Source organism: Vipera ursinii (assembly GCF_947247035.1).
Source record: "Vipera ursinii genome assembly, chromosome: 2".
NCBI lineage: Eukaryota > Metazoa > Chordata > Lepidosauria > Squamata > Viperidae > Vipera > Vipera ursinii.
In genome coordinates this window covers 68,697,067-68,714,213 of record NC_139513.1, presented here as the reverse complement: position 1 = coordinate 68,714,213, position 17,147 = coordinate 68,697,067, and the positions used below count along the sequence as shown (strand labels likewise).

Here is a 17,147-nt window from a genome sequence, read left to right as displayed (position 1 = left end):
AGTTCATTCTCAAAACCATTTATAAACACTAGAATTCAGGTTACAACTCAAGTGTTAAGGTGTTTTACATATAAAAAATTGCATAGTTAGGTAAGCAGCAGGGTATATTACAAATTCCCATTAAGGAAGTCAGCTTAGAAGGGCCTTTCCCATAGTGTCTTCATGGAGATAAGACTGGGTTCCTCCTTTACTCTTCCAAAAGGCTTCCGAAGACATGGTTTTGCCAGGGCCTGGGGATCCCCAGGGTGATATGGAGCCAATCAAGTAGTTACTATGATTGTTCTTGCTAGAGGAATGGGGAGATATTTTTATATTTTGAGTTTTATTCCTGTAAGCTGCCTGCAGTCACCTTGAGTTGAGTAGCCATATAAATTTCATGAATTCATAAATAAGTAGTGCAATATTGTATACATGTGATCTAGTTTTTTACCAATGCATAAATCTCAAAAGAGATTTTATACTGAAGTTTTAAGTCACCTCCCCTTTCCTGGAGTACAATTTCCTAATTGCTTTCAGCACCTGAATATATATATATATATATATTCCTGGTCGACTCTGAAATATATAGATTTTCATGTCTGACATGATTTTTATCTTACTTTAGTTCCACAACATTCCCATCATAAAGCTGTCATGTTTATGAGGGTTGTCTTATTTTCAGATTTATATTCCTAGAGGCAGTTGCAAATCCCCTACTCTTTATCTCCAACTACCTAATTTTAGCCTCCCCAAATAATTAGTATTTGTAATGATGCGGGTCATATCTAAACTGATTCTTAAGATTCCTCGCTTTGAAGAGCCTCCTCTGGTGGACGCTTCTCGATCTGTAATTAAAGAGGTCCCCATCCCAAGACCGGTTTTTTTGTGTCTTTTTATTTCACAAATGGAGGCAAATATAGGTGTCCCGTCATAATGTTACAGGATCCAATCTGGGTCGGTCACCGGGACCTCAAGAGGTTTAGTCTTCCGAGTTTTCGGACTCGTGCTGGACCAGCCCATCCTCAGGGTACGTCTCTCACCAGACGTTCCCCGAGGATGGGCTCCAGCTTGAGTCCGAAAGCTCGGAAGATTAAACCTCTGGTCCCGGTTACCGACCCAAATTGGATCTTTTCATTTCAGATGCCAGACCAGAAGCGGACGGCACTCAGCCTATGCCGGTAAGATTCACCCCCGGTGGCCCACTTTCCTGACTCCGAGCTTCCTTGCACCTATATCCCCTTGACCAGGGGTCTTCACACTTGGCCCTTTTATGACTTGTGGACTTCAACTCCCAGAATTCCTCAGCCAGCGTGTCTGGCTGAGGAATTCTGGGAGTTGAAGTCCACAAGTCATAAAAGGGCCAAGTGTGAAGACCCCTGCCCTTGACGGTAAAGAGCCTTCCCGTGCTGGACTCTGACCGGTGTCACGGGGACTTTTGCCAGGCGGTCCATTTGCAAAGGGGCCGCTTGGCGAGAGCGGTAGCGGCCGTTCCTTCACGCGATTGAAGGAAGCCGTCGGCGGACGGTTCTGACTCTGGTTCGCCATCCGGGGTTGCAACCCCGGAGGGGAGAGGAAGCGGATTCAGAGCTCCGCGTTGGCTTTGCGGAGTTGACTCGTCGCCACGTGCGAGAAGGCCGCCCCGGACGTTCGCCGGGTGAGATTCCCGAGCCCTTCGCTCGCCGCGACAACCTTCCGCACCGCCAGGCATTCCGCCATTGGTTACGGCTAGCGCAGGGGTAGGCAACCTCGGCTCTTTTATGACTCGTGGACTTCAACTCCCAGAATTCCTGAGCCAGCTTGGCTGGCTCAGGAATTCTGGGAGTTGAAGTCCACGAGTCATAAAAGAGCCGAGGTTGCCTACCCCTGGGCTAGCGGCACACGGGCGCCCTCTCGTCTTCCTTCCGAAAAGCTCGTCCAATCGGCGGCTGCCAACTCGCCCGTCCTGAAAGCGCCTAGGCCAACCAAGAGAAGCAGCGTGGAGGCTCGTTATAGAACGGTCCAACGAAACCCTCTAATGTAGAGCGAAAGAGGGGAAAGCAGCCAATCAGCTTCCGAGTGGGCGGCCAGCGCGTCGTCAAGGTGCCGGCTGCGAAGGGGCTTAGTGTGCGAGCCGAGCGAGCGTTCGAGGCGGGCTCGGGGAAGGAGGATGCGGGCGGCTAACGGGCTCTGGGCGGCGCTGGCCTTGATCCTGCTCCCCGGAGACAGCCACGCTCTGCGAGAGGGAGACTGCGAAGGTGAGGTTGGCTTCGCCGAGCGAGGGAGGGTCTGGCGAGGCGGGCAAGAGCCAGCCGTGGAGGTCTCGGGGATGCCGGGGCTGCGCTGGCTGTAGCGGGAAGAAGGGCAGAGGCGAGCCAAGAGCGCCTCACAGCCTACCGGCAGGGGTCTTCGAACTCGGCCCTTGGACTTCAACTCCCAGAATTCCTCAGCTGGGCATGCTGGCTGAAGAATTCTGGGAGTTGAAGTCCATGAGTCATAAAAGGGCCGAGTTTGATAGACCCCTGGCGGTCTACCGGCTTCCGCTCCCACCGGAGCGAGGGGTGGCAGAGCCTTCCCGCCTCCCGCAGGCTTCGTCTGCCGTCGCCGGGAGTGAGGTGAGCTACCTCGCGGGATTTTTTGTGGAGCTTCGACGCTGCCGGAGTAGAAATCTGGAGAGGCTCGGAGTCCCCTCTCCCGTGGCCTCCTGAAGTCCCTTCGCAAAGTGGAAAAAGTGCCGCGATTTAGGGGTGTGGACCGTTACCGGTCCAATGATCCAGAAAGGCCTGGGTGGGATGGGGCGGGCGGGCTGCTTATCAGGACTAGGACGGGAGAGAGGGAGGGAGGTTCGGGTTTCTGGAAAAGCGGGTTGACGGCGTTGAAACGAAATCTTTTCTTAGGCAGTATTTCTCTGAGCCGGAAAGTGGTTGATTTCGCACCTGGTAGTAAAGAGAAATCAGCGCAACTTACTTTCCGCTAACGGCTAATCTTGAGTTTGGGATATTTTATTTTAAATTCCATTTATATCCCGCCCTTCTCCGAAGACTCAGGGCGGCTTACAAGCTTAGCAGTAGCCTTCATTCTATGTATATGCCTGCTTGTTAGGGCTTTCACACACACCCCAAGCGGCATTATTACAAAGTCAGCTTCATTGCCCCCAACAATCTGGGTCCTCATTTTACCTACCTCGGAAGGATGGAAGGCTGAGTCAACCTTGAGCCTGGTGGGATGCGAACCTGCACTAATTGCAGGCAGCTGGTGTTACTTAAGGAGGCATCAGCCCACTGCTCCACCAAGGCTGCTCCATTTAAGGCAACTAGGATGTGTAGGGAGATGCAACTGCTGTGTCCATCACTATAGTGCAAGGGACACACGTTGATCTTCTTTCTTCTCCTTTGTAAGTGATTACTATTTTGAAGAGTGTTTCCTATTTTTATTTTATTTTATTTTATTTTTTTGTATTTCGAACAGCATTGTGTAGGACTAGAAACCGGGAAAGCCAGGTTCAAGTCTTAACTCATGATTGATTTGGGGCTACTCACACGCTCGGAGCCGAACTGGTCTCTCATGTAGGATCCCTGTCTTAAGCTGCTCTTGAGTTCAAATAAATTAAATCCGATGTGATAGGACCGTGTTTCCTGCTTCTCTGTTATCTGGCATTTCCTGCATGAACAGCAGGTTGATTAGTCATTTAATTTACACTAACTTTGTTCCATAATCAAACCTGAATCAAAATTAGTCACAGTATTTTCAGTAGTATAGTTAAGCGTTACAAAAATAACTACGTTTTATTAACTGCTGAATGTGTTATATCTACACTGATACTGAAGTAAATCAGAACATATTTGGGATTTCTGGCAATGGTTTCTAGCTAGGAAAGTGTATGAGGGTTTCCTTAACACCTTTTCCATTTCAGAAACTAGCACCTCTTGGTTGCTTTCTCAGCAAAGAGAAAAGTAAGAATTTGTTCAGCCAGTATCTTTTACGGGCTTTGCTATGGGCACATAAAACTATCTAGAACAATTAAAGAAATGTGTATTCGTTCTTATAACCACCCTGCATGCTATGAAACAAAATGTGTCACATATCACTTCTCTTGGAAAAAAAACACATTTTTCTTGCTTTTGCTTCTGGAAAGTTTAACAATCTGGAAGTGGAAGATGCTGAGAGGAATATTTTATTTTTCTCTAAAAAGACGCCTATCTTTATATCTTGGGAAAATGAGCACTGTTCTTCATTTGGTTTCCAGTATTTTGCTATCCAAATACAAATTAAAAGTGAGTACTTTGATTATATAAACAGAAATTCTAAGGCTTAAAAGCAATGTCATAAACTTAACAAAGTTGCAATGAACAAAGCATTTTTCTTTTATTCACTGGATAGCACTGTATGCATCATTCCTCATTCTATTGAAAGAAACGTTATTTTGCCGCCTCCTTGCAGGCAGCTTCTTCATTATTCCTGGTATGGCCTTGATGATGGGAGACCTGTGTGAGACCTCATGAAAACTGAAGCAATTCTGATATGGAGTCTTCCTATCTAGCCCAGAGACCTCCAACCTTTCCGGGCTCGAGGACCGGAGGGAAGGAAAGCAGCTTCAAAATTGGTGCATGCACACTGGTGTGGCACTAGCAACCCCGTTTGTGCACTTGGCATGTGCTGGCACCCTGTGCATGTGCAAATGGCCCCGGCAGCTAGCAGCCCATTCACGCATGCGCAAACAGGCTGCGCAAACCACCTGGGGAGGCAAGGCAGCACATACACAAATGGGCTGCGGACACCCACCCCACACTAGCAACCCCGTTTGCACCTGTGTGCATGCACAAACAGCCGTGGGCACTAGCGCGAGTGGGGGGGTGCGTACCCACACTTGGGTGAACTGGCCAGCTGTTTCCACGCCCCACTGGCCAAGAGCCCACAGCCCGGGCTGCAGGCCATAGGTTGGGGAGACCTGATCTAGCCCATCTTGTATTGTGATAGTGGTGCAGAAATAAGTAGTGCTGTACTAACTGCCATAGTACCAATGTGAGCCGATAAAGAGATCTGTGAGATTTAGTAACATCTCCTGAATGCCAAAGCACAATTATGCCTTCAGATAAGTCCCATCATATTTTAAAATCCTGCTACAAATGTCATTGCAATGGTTATTCAACCCACATGACCACAAGTTAAATGTTTTCATGGTAGATTCTTAAAACAATTAAACCTGAAAGTCAAAGAAATATTAGAAGGATGTGTTTTTCTTTTTTGAAAAAGAAACAAGGCTTACAGAGGAGCAAATATCACATATTAAGATAGTTGATGTTGTAGACTAAGGATGGAGTGCTGCAGGAATTTCTATTTCTAAAGCACTTGCTAATTCAACTACTTTGTATTTCATTATCCCACTTCTTTTTGCTATATGTGTTACCTGAATATGTCTCTTCTTTTCCCCCCGGTAAGCTTATTTTCTGCATTAATGTTCTTTTTTTCATGTAGTATTCTTTTTCATTGTTATTTAAACCCCTTGAATTCTTAAAAATTATAATAGTCTTTTTTTTTCTTCACAGTGTGTGTGTCATTTCTGGGAACTTTCTATCGGGCTCTACAAGAGAAGAATGTTGAATTCACATCAAACAGTGTTGAAAAAGAACTTTTGAAATTGTGCAAAGAGGCAAAAGGCAAAGAAAACCGTTTTGTAAGCATTAATAAAATTTGGCTTTCAGTCACTTATCAATTAGCCATATATTAAGCATTGGAAAGCTGGTGGAAAGATTTAAATTGCTTAAAAGACAAAATATAGTTGAGCAAGTATGGTACTGAGAGCCAAAGGGGAAAATGTATTTGAATTATTTATAGTAGAAGTTTCATACAAACAGCATGTTTTCTAAGATTAACATTTTTAATTTTAAAAATCCAACTCTAATTCTCTAAGCCAAAAGCACTGCTCAGAAGAGAGTTTCCTATTCATTGAAATACCATTAATAATCAGTCCGGCCAGATTACACTGATCCTGAACCCAGGCATTGCAATACAGACGGTCCCACTAACAGCATATATAACACGGTATCTCTTGCAGACTGAGGGGCTAGAATCTGTGATCATGAGAGAGACTCTTATCTACTCCTAGATCATTTTAGGCTTTAGTTAGCACTTTGAATTAAGCTATGTAACAAATTGGGAAATAGCAAATTCAACAGGAACTAGGTGATATGAGAAAAAGAAATCAACTCTAGAAAATATTTTGTAAAGCATGCAGCGGGTAGTGATCAATTTTATCTATTTAGAATATGTGATTGTACTTTATCTAGAAAAGAAGTTGAGCTGGCACACCCACCAAAAAAATGAAAAACTTTCCTGAGAAAAATTATTACTGGGTTCTTACTAGAAATGTTTTCAGGAGTATTCTTGGAGTAGCTGATTTGGAATGACTTCATTTATTTTGAGAGAACTGGCTATTACGAGTAATGCTCACACCCCTTTTCATTTTACAACATCAGAATTCTGAATTCTCTATATTATTATTATTAAAAACAAAGGATTGATTACATTCAGATGTTTTTATTTACTTTAGCCACCAAAACAAGGCTTGTTAACATGAAAGAAAGAATGCAGAATTCCCACATTGCACATAATCTTAAACTAGCCATAGGTGGGATCATCCCAGTTTTCTTTTTCATCTTAGCTTCAAAAAATGTTAGTATTTCTTTTAAATGGTTAACAGTGGTAATAAGTAATTAAATAAAACTAAGTAACAATGTGTAACTATAATATTTTATAATAAAAGAAGTGTCTTCCTAGTTTTAATTGCTTTCAGTAAGAAAAAGAACCACACAGTGCTGAAGTGTTCAGAAAACAAAGGCTGAAATTACTTTGAGTTTTATCTATGCTTTTGATAAATTTTATAGATGCTCAAAAGATGCAGGTTCCTTTTTAAAAAAAAATGTCCTGATTTCTTTCTCATTGTTTCCCTTCTAGTGTTATTACATTGGAGCAACCAGCGATGCAGCCACCAAAATAACTAATGAGGTATCAAAACCTCTCAGTCATCATATCCCTGTTGAGAAGATTTGTGAGAAACTGAAAAAGAAAGATAGTCAGATCTGTGAACTGAAATACGGTGAGTACAGATAAATGTTGGCTATTAAATTAATGATAACGTAAGAGAAATGCTGAGTTGCACTAAAAACCCTCCAGTTACAACATTTTCTTTCAACAGTTAAGATTCATAGAATAAAAGGATAATTCACTATATTTGTAAATCCCAGTAGTTAGCCACAACTAGATGGATTTAGCTGAAGTTGAAAAAATTAAGTAGGATTGAGCTTGCTTAATATTTGGAAAACCACAATAACTCCTAGGCCTGTAGGACAAACTGTGAAGCTGAGAAATCATCCCCAAAGGCTGCAGTGCTAATCACTTCTATACTGTTGTCAAACAAGCCATAACATCATCTGGAGTTGAACTCGATTCAAGGGAAACTGTACCTGTACACTTATGTACTACTTGTTATTCACAACAAAGAGTCCAAATGCAGACAAGCACAGAGCAGTATTAGTATTAGTTATACTAATGTGGCAATAGTGCCACAGAAATGTTCAAAACGTGGTGATTTGTAGACAGTATAGATTTTTTTATCCTTTGTAAATTTGTTTCCTCCTTGAGCTATAATATTTTGTGGTAATGAATTCTGTGAAGAATATCTATTTTTCTCTCAGTATTCCAGTATTTTGCTTTATTGGATCACTTTTGAAGTGACTGTACTGTCAGAGAAGGAAAAAGTTCTAGTTTAAACATTGAAAGTATTGCAGGATAAAAATAATAAAAAATTACTGAGAACAAGCCTCATTGAATAAAATATATTCCAAGTAATAGAGCAATTCTATGCTTATCAGCTAAAAGATATACTTCTTTTATTACCAAAAAAAATTGGTAATGTTTGGAAATAATAGTAATAATATGAACGAGTCTGGGCAGCTTATAACAGTAAAAACAACAATCCATTAAAAGCAAACTAAAACAGTATACAAACATGTAAAACCATCAGTAATAATTCCAAAACAAAATACAAACATGTAAAACCATCAGTAATAATTCCAAAACAAAAATAGTTATGATCAGTAGCGGAACCATCCTTACATAAGCTCAACAAGCCACCATTGCCAGACCTCCAAGCACAGCAGTAGACTTCAGGGACTTCCCAAAAGCCAGGTTGCTTGGACCAATCTGAGTTCCAGAGGAATGATGTTCCATAAGGTGGGCTCCATGGCAGAAAGTGCTTTCTTCCTGGTTCCAGGGAGATGACACTGTTTTGTAGATAGGACCCATAAAATGCCTCTCTTGCTGGTCCCGGTGGGATGGCGGATATAATCAGGCAGTGACAGACTCTTCGTTAGCGCAGCCCCCATGCCATGTAGGCCTTGATAGATCAGTACCACCACCTTGAATTGAACCCAGAAACCTACTGGCAACCCATACAGCTTGTAGAACAGAGATATGTGTGCTAATTTAGGAGCCCATATAAAGTGCCTGTGCTGCCACATTCTGTATCACCTGCAGGTTTAGATGCTCTTCAAGAGCATTTCTTTATTTTTTTTTATGATACTGCTGTAGAAATCTACTGAAAACGATCATAACAAATTATTTTGTTCCCAACTCTGGTAAAGGTATTCCTTGCCTTATGATTACAACTGAGCCCAAAATTTCTGTTGTTAAGTGAGATAGTTAAGTGCATTTGTTAAGTTAGTAATAGTTAAGTGAATCTAGCTTTCCCATTGACTTTGCTTGTCAGAAAGTCACAAAAGTTTATCACATGACCCTGGAACACTGCAGCCGTCATAAATATGAACCAATTGCCAAGCATCCAAATTTTGATCACATGACTATGGGAATGCTGCAACTGTTAAGTGTGAAAAGCAGTCATAAGTCACTTTTCAGAGCCATGGTAAGTCAAACGGTCACTAAATGAATTGTTGTAAATTGAGGGCTACCTGTATAGATTTGACTTATAAAAAGTTGACCTGAAGTAATCTTGTTTTTTAAAAAAAGTCCATATATTTAGCCAGTACAAGCTGAGCGTAGTAACAATAACAGTATTCTTTTATAATCTCCAGTAAGTGTATCTTTTTTATTCAATAAAGATACAGAAAAAGGAGGAAATAGTGGTCAAATTTGAGGAATAACTTAGTTCATAAACTATGTAAGATCAACTGCTGAATAATTAGAGATTAATCATCTAACACATGGACTGTTGATGCATCATGTAGTAATACACACTCCTCTTTTCACAGATAAACAGATTGACCTGAGTACTGTGGACCTGAAGAAACTGAGAGTCAAAGAATTGAAAAAAATTCTAGACGACTGGGGTGAAACATGCAAGGGCTGTGCAGAAAAATCAGATTTCATTCGTAAAATCAATGAACTGATGCCTAAATATGCACCAAAAGCAGCCAGTTCGCGGACAGACCTCTGACCACCATAGTGACCTCTATCAATTAGCAAGATACACAAACTACGTTAAACTTTTTCTTCCCCGGAAATCTGTTTTTTGTAACTTATTTAACTGGGTTTCAAGTGTCAAATTGAAAGGATTCTTGCAATGCTGGTTCAGATGCCTGGTCGTGTCTTTAAGTTTTTATTTTTATTGTTTCAGGTTTATTATAAGACTTTGACATACATATGGGATTTTTAAATAAAAGTTATGAAACCTAGTGTCAGTTGAACTAAAAGAATTGGCATTAGTTTAGTGTCACGACTGAATATTGCACTTTTCCAGCACTACCTAACAATAGTTTGAAGATGACCTATGAGACAGTATAGCATGCATTTGCTGTTATTACTGTCTTTCTACAGTCCATTCCTTAAAATGCTGAACACTTTTATTGCATATCCAAATTAAATGTTTTAAGTGCTAGTCTTACACATCTTTCACAGGAGTTAATTTCTCTGAATAAGAAAGGCATTCATTCTGTCTTTGCTTCCACTTTCAGTACAGATGACAATCCTTTATTCAACTACAAATATGCAGTGGCAGAAGGGGAAGATATACTGATGTACACTTTTTAAAAAACAGGATGAGTTCTACTTTCATATGCTGCACATAATATAAACTGTTAAAGCAACTTGTGATGTGTTGGCTCTTAGTTCTGGGCGCGGGCATTTCAGATGATATCAATATAAGCTTTTTCTGCTCAGAGTGGAATTAAATTCGCACGATTCATTTTTGAGAAAAACTTCACTGTAAACAAAAATTGCTTCATTTTTTACCAATGTAAATGTGAAAGCACTGAGGTGTTACAAAAAACAAGACAACTCTTCAGAATTAATAGGGAAGTCCCTCAGGGATTTAAATCTGTACAAGAGTCATTTGAACAGATTTCACAGGGAGCAGCTATTGGACAGTGTTTTGCAGAATGTTACGTCACCAGAAATTAAACATGGGGACAATGGAGGAAAGCACCCCTACAGGAAAAACTGCTTTTAACTAATACTTTGAAATAATAAACATTGGTGGTTACCCTGAGGAAAAGGTCTTTATTGGGTCTTAAATAATTTTGGAATTTATGAAATAGATGTAATGTTATACCTACATACAATGTAGCTGAATATGAAAAATATACACAAATTGTTACAAACCCTATTATAAGAAATTAAATGAATGGGCATGGCAGAAAGACTAAAAAGACATATTTCCTTGGACCGTCCTATTAAAGAGGTGAAGTTTTAACAGATGTAAAAAGAAAAGCACTTTTGAAAAAAGTTCGTTATTGTTTTCATAAAACAGGATAGTAATTCCCTTTTAATAGGCTTTAAACTGCAGCTGCAAACTATTACGAGTAATTCAGTGCATCTTCGCAAGTATCAAGTTGTTCAGAAAAAAAACAAAAAACCGGGAACTGGAATTCTGTTGGGTCAGTTTAATAACTTGACCTCGTTCATCTTGCTTTTAAAAAGCCTTAATACAACTTTGACTGTATGATTTCGTCTATTCTGGTGACCCGAGGACTGTGTGCTTCCATGTTAGCGATTCTCTCGAAAGGCACCTAACGAGCCCCGCGCCCGTGGCTTTTTTATTGTAGTTTGATGCTAAACAGGAGCGTGCAAAGTGTTAAAAGTAGGGCAGGGGTCTTCAAACTTGGCCCTTTTGTGACTTGTGGACTTCAACTCCCAGAATTCCTCAGCCAGCCATGCTGGCTGAGGAATTCTGGGAGTTGAAGTCCACAAGTCACAAAAGGGCCAAGTTTGAAGACCCCTGGCGTAGGGTGTCCTCGGAGTCTTGACCCGATGCTCCGAGCCCTCGTAGTCCTCGGTCGGTCGCTCTCCGGCTCCGTTCCCTAGTCCGCTGGCGGCACAGGGTGGGGCGGAAAGCGAGGGCGCCGCTCTCCGGACGATAAAGGGAGCAGCGGGCGAGGCCCCGACCCGCGCCGCCCACTACCGCGGCCCTCACACTGACGGGCCTAGGCGCGGGGTGATGACGTCGCAGAGGCGCACGGCGCGGCAACTGGGCAGAGCCGCCTTCGCTCGTTCCCTTTTGTCCAAGATGGCAGCTGCCGCCGGAGGCGCCTCTTGAATCGCGGGCCCCGAAGCCATGAAGCGGGCGACCGAGCGGGATTCCAGCCCGGGCGGGTCCGGGGGGACGCGGGGCGCCTCCTCCACGAAAAGGCCTCGAGAGCGCGAGAGCAGCACCAGCGGCGGCGGGGGAGGCGGTAGCGGCAGCAGCAGCAGCCGGCGGGGCCCGCACCGGAGCTCGGGCGCCTCCTCCTCCTCGTCATCCGCTCCCACCTCCGCCTCGTCGCGCAGCAGTCGGGAGAAGCCTGCGGCTGGCGGTTCCAGCTCGCGGAGCCATCGTGGGGAGGAGCGGCCGGGAGGCGGAGGCGATTCGAACCACCGCGCAGCCTCCTCCAGCGCCAGGAACAGCAGCAGCCAAACCGCCGCCGCGGCCCCTGCCGTCCCGCCGGCCCCCTCCTCCTCCTCCTCCTCCTCCTCGTCTTCTCGGGCCCTGGGGCTCCTCAAGGCCAAAGTGCCCCCTGCAGCCGTGGTTGCCCCTTCCTTGCTTCTGGCTGGGCCTCCACCGGTGGCAGCTCCCTCGCTCCTCTTGGCACCCGGCCTTGGCTTGCCAGCCGGGGTGGGTCTGGCCGGTGAGCCCCCTGGCTCCAGCGACTACAAGACTCTGCTTGTGAGTGGCCTGGGCCCAACCTTACCTGACCAGCTGCTGGAGGATGGCCTCTTCCGCCAGTTCCAGAGATTTGCCAGTGGCGGGGCCAGCGACATTAGTGTCAAACTCTCCCACACTCCTGAACTTGGTCGCGTGGCTTACGTTAACTTCAGGCACCCAGCAGATGCCCGCGATGCTCGAAGGCATGCCAGAGCCCGGCAGCTTCTCCTTTATGATCGGCCTCTGAAGGTGGAGCCTGTGTACCTGCGAGGGGGCCGCCGTAGCCGTACTCCTCCACCTACCCCCTCTCCTGAACCCTTGGCATTTCTCCCTCCTCTCCATGGTGTTTATCCATATAAACAGAGATCGCTGTCTCCTGTTGCCAGCCCTTTGCTGAGAGAGCCTAGACCTCGACACGCTCAAGCTGCAGCAGCAGCGTTTGCCTTGGAAGCTGTTGCCTTGGGACTTTCTCGAGAAAGGGAGAGGGTGCTGGATTACTATGGGCTATATGATGAACGGGGCCGTCCTTACAGCTATCCGTTAGTGGCTGAGGAGGATTTAATGCCGGAAGATGACCAGAGAGCTACCCGTAATCTCTTCATTGGCAATCTAGATCACAATGTTTCTGAGGTGGAACTCAGGCGTGCCTTTGAAAAATATGGTATCATTGAGGAAGTGGTGATCAAGAGGCCTGCACGGGGTCAAGGTGGCGCTTATGCCTTCCTCAAATTCCAAAACCTAGATATGGCACATCGGGCCAAGGTTGCCATGTCTGGGAGGGTTGTTGGCAGAAACCCTATCAAAATTGGCTATGGGAAAGCCAACCCAACTACCCGACTTTGGGTTGGCGGCCTTGGTCCAAGTACTTCCCTAGCTGCTCTTGCTAGGGAGTTTGATCGTTTTGGTAGCATTAGGACTATTGACTATGTAAAGGGGGACAGTTTTGCTTATATTCAGTATGAGAGTTTGGATGCTGCTCAAGCTGCCTGTGCACAAATGAGAGGCTTCCCTTTGGGTGGTCCAGACAGAAGACTTAGAGTGGATTTTGCTAAAGCTGAGGAGGCCCGCTATCCTCAGCAGTACCAACCTGCACCGCTTCCTGTACACTATGAATTGCTCCCTGAAGGCTACAGCAGACACAGGAATCTGGAGCAAGACTTGAGGGTGAGGGATAGGACTCCTCCTCATCTCCTTTACTCAGACAGGGAAAGAAGCTTTCTAGAGGCTGATTGGGCCAGCTCTGTCAAAAATGCAGAGCGCAGAAATAATTTGGAGGCATACAGTCGTTCAGCACGCAGCCGGAGTGGAGAACGTTGGGGCAGCGATAGCGATCGCAGTGTTCTCAAGCCCTGGGAGGAAAGGCGTAAACGCCGTAGCCTTTCCAATGACCGTGGGAGGACTACTCATTCGCCCTATGAGGAGAGAGGCAGGACAAAGGCCGCTGGGCCAGGAGCAGATCGCAGCCCAGATCGGGTTCGGAAGGAGAATCACACTACAGAATCTACCACAGAGAAAGAACAAAACAACTCGCTGCAGAATAATCGACATGCATTAGAGGAGAAACCTCACCGTGAAACAACTGATCCTCCTCAGCCTAAAAAAAGAGACAGTGAACGCAATCACCGAACTGGTGAGTCTGAATCAAAGGCTCACGAAGAGTCCAAATTGGAGACAAAGAAGTTAAAAACGTTATCTGATTATGCCCATACCCTGCAGCTTGCTTGGAATGGGCTACTTGTCCTTAAAAACAGCTGCTTCCCAACATCTATGCACATCCTTGAAGGAGACTTGGGAGTCATCAATGGGCTTCTGAAAGACCATTTGTCTGGTGGAAAGCTAACACAGCTTAAGATTGCTCAGAGACTTCGGTTGGATCAACCCAAACTGGATGAAGTAACTCGACGTATCAAGCAAGGAAGCCCTAATGGCTATGCTGTGTTACTAGCCACTCAGGCTGCTCAAGGAGCAAGTGCTGAAGGGACCTTCCCGGTGGCGGAGCCTGGCTTACAAAGACGGCTTCTCAGGAACCTGGTCTCTTACTTGAAACAAAAACAGGCTGCAGGAGTCATCAGCCTTCCCGTGGGAGGGGCAAAGGGCAGGGACAGCACAGGCATGCTTTACGCTTTCCCCCCTTGTGAATTTTCTCAGCAGTACCTCCAGTCCGCACTAAGAACATTGGGAAAGTTAGAAGAAGAACATATGGTGATAGTGATAGTCAAAGACACTGCCTAGTGTTTACTCTGTATTCATTTATCCCCTTGGTCTGATTCTGTGTTTCTTTGTGTCTCACGCTGCCTGGTTGCTTTTAAGGCCAATTATTTTGAGCGAGGCCCTAGAGAGTCCTCCCACCAAATTCTACAATTGTATTAGTTTCTAATATTTTTAATACCCATTTTAATGAATCCCATTTTGTTTGTTTTACTGCGTGACGCTGTCTGCCGTTTTCTTATTTTTAAAAAAATATATGGAAAGTTGTCAGTAAAGCCTTGTTCGCTGATGGATTTTTTTAAAATTTTGTGCAGTGTCCTGGTTTCTGTAGTCTGCCAATGGCTGGCTCTGCGTTCTAGAATATTACAGCTAATGACTTTACCAAATTCAGTTCTTCCACTCTACTGCTATTTAACACTATTATGCCAGTTTTGTGCGCTCTTTATTTCTTCAATAACTGAAGCCTGGTTGCTTCTTTCCTCAGCGGTAGGTAGGTAGTGCTTTTTTAAAAAAAAACCAACAAAAAAACGACAAGTCCATATATCCTTCAGACCAACCTTTTCCTGGCGGATGAAAGCTTTTAAGGTGGTCTTAGCCAAAGAACAGCTGTGTAAAACTTAAAAGCTTCAGTTAATTCTCGGCAACTCTTGGTGCAATAAAAAATATGAGGCACCTTGGGTTGTTTTTTTTTCTTCCTCTTTATTGTGTTGATTGTTGGATTGATTATAATATTGCAAACTCAAAGCTGTTCTTAAATATCCTGTCTAGTAATAATTATGGGCTTCTCAGGAAGACAAATAACCAGGCACTTGAGTAGGACCTGATAACAACATCCACGTGATTGTGTTGTTCAGCTCCTTCATCAGTTAATACAGCAAAAATAAAAGACAAAACTTGACAAATTGCCTGCTTATAGTGTTTGTACTACCTTATATGAATACTATCAAATTCTAAACCATCCCTTTTTATATCTAAGGGGGTTAGGCAAATGTATGTGCTACTTGGATGTATTCTGAGCATTCTTATCACAATTGTACAAATGCAGGATCTAGTTTGTCTATACCCTTCACCGTAGACAATTATGTTGTACGTAATGCATATACACCTATTTTATCTTAGACTTGGAATTGTAATTGCAAATGAATTCACATAACTATTGCTGGAATATACTACTTTTGTGAAGTAGCCCCGTGAGGACTGTCATGTATATTCTTTTTAAAAAGCATGTAATGAGATCTTCCCCCCTTCTACAGCCAGGTTAGCTCCCTTGTGTCTAACTTACGCAATTAATAAATAGCTGTAAACCCAGTTACTTTCCAGAATTCACTGTTGCAATTCACTTCTCAAGAAATTTGAAACTTTTCCAAAAGAATGGGAAGGTAGATGGAAGAAAGGTTTGTAGATGGGTAAGCAGATCCATGAATCACAGAGTAGCAAGTACACTAAGGGCAGATGCTCTATGCAATCTGTTCCCATGCTTTCCTTTCCCAATGCATTTCAGGATTGCTTTCAATAATATAAGAATGTCATGATTTGGCTCAGGAAGAGCATTTTCACACCTCAAAATCTTAAGCTTCTATTCAAATGGCTAGTTTGGAACTGAGATCAGACTCCTTCAAACTAGATGTGCTAAGACTACAAAACATTTGGTTGAAAATTCTCTTGAGTTGTAATTTATAACATTAGATTGAAAGACAGATTTGTCTAATGTAAACATTGTTCTAAAAATTTTTGGTATTGTATGTCATAGCATTTGTGTCTAAATTGCTAATTCTTTAAAATGTGCAAACACGTGTTATGAGAATATATATCAACATGCAATTTTACAGTGGTGATATTCCTGAATATTTCAAGTACTACATAGAAGTTGCTAAATGGGGTTGAGGGTAATCTATTTTATGTTGCTGTAAACAAGATACTCACTCCATTAGCATGAGCAAATCACTCTTATCTTCTATCAATAAGCAAATAATTTTAATGAAAGGTCTGTCTCACAACCATTGAAAATCATAAAAGGTGTTGCAAATAGACTTTAAAGAAAAGCTTTTTAAATCAATTCTGAAAAAAAATGGTATCTAAAAACTGCAAATTATATTTTAACCTAAAGTGGTAGTAACTGTTTTCTGCTATTTCCAAATATTTACATGTATATTTTGTATATTATGTTGTGAGCCACCCAGAGTTGGGCAGCCATACAAATAATAGTAATAATATCATGAGGTAAATTTTTAAACCCTTATTTTTATTTTTTAAAATCTACATAAAATGAAGTGTCTATTCATATACTTGGGCTTCTATGCTTCAATCCCTGTACTATTGATATGAAACTGTATGAGCAATTATTTAACAAACCTGAGACTACCTGATCCTGGGACATAAGCTAAGTAGAAAATAAAGAGGCATTGGGCTAAAAACTGGGGAAACCTAAGTGCTCCTTAGGCCCAAGGTCAACCTGGTGACCTTGGGCCTGTCAGTCAGGCATTGGCAAAAGCAGGTGAGAAAAACCTTGCTAAGAAAAGTACAGGGACCTTAGTCCAGTTACCAGGAATCAGCAATGACTAGAAGCCACAAAGGGAACTAAATAGGAATGAAGATGTACAATAGTCCATCTCAATTTTGTAAAGTATTCCACAATTTTGTTTACCTCAAACTGGCATTTTTATTACCATACATCTACATTTATTTCATTTGAGACCCTAGATTGTAAATCTGCTCTAATTAGGTCGAAGTTGAACAAAGTCTGGTTAGGCTGTGAACAAATATTTTTAAAATACAAGCAGCTCTAAGAAATTTTTGCTCTGCTTTTAGGAGTGGGGTGGTGGTGTTTGTCTTAATTGCAAATATTTTGTTG

General features: G+C 43.1%; 2 protein-coding genes across 2 annotated transcripts; both read left to right on the top strand.

The window, feature by feature from the left end:
* The first annotated feature begins 1,964 nt into the window (after positions 1 to 1,964).
* Positions 1,965 to 9,645, top strand: MANF (mesencephalic astrocyte derived neurotrophic factor). The gene is made up of 4 exons (XM_083355706.1): positions 1,965 to 2,213; positions 5,502 to 5,629; positions 6,910 to 7,051; positions 9,222 to 9,645. Exons 1-4 carry the CDS (start codon positions 2,126 to 2,128, stop codon positions 9,404 to 9,406), a joined length of 543 nt encoding a protein of 180 aa, XP_083211832.1. The 5' UTR covers positions 1,965 to 2,125; the 3' UTR covers positions 9,407 to 9,645.
* Positions 9,646 to 11,472: 1,827 nt separating this feature from the next.
* RBM15B (RNA binding motif protein 15B) lies at positions 11,473 to 16,559 on the top strand. Its single transcript, XM_083353433.1, has one exon. The coding sequence runs from the start codon at positions 11,522 to 11,524 to the stop codon at positions 14,318 to 14,320; it is 2,799 nt and encodes a 932-aa protein (XP_083209559.1). The 5' UTR covers positions 11,473 to 11,521; the 3' UTR covers positions 14,321 to 16,559.
* The last annotated feature ends 588 nt before the right edge of the window (positions 16,560 to 17,147 follow it).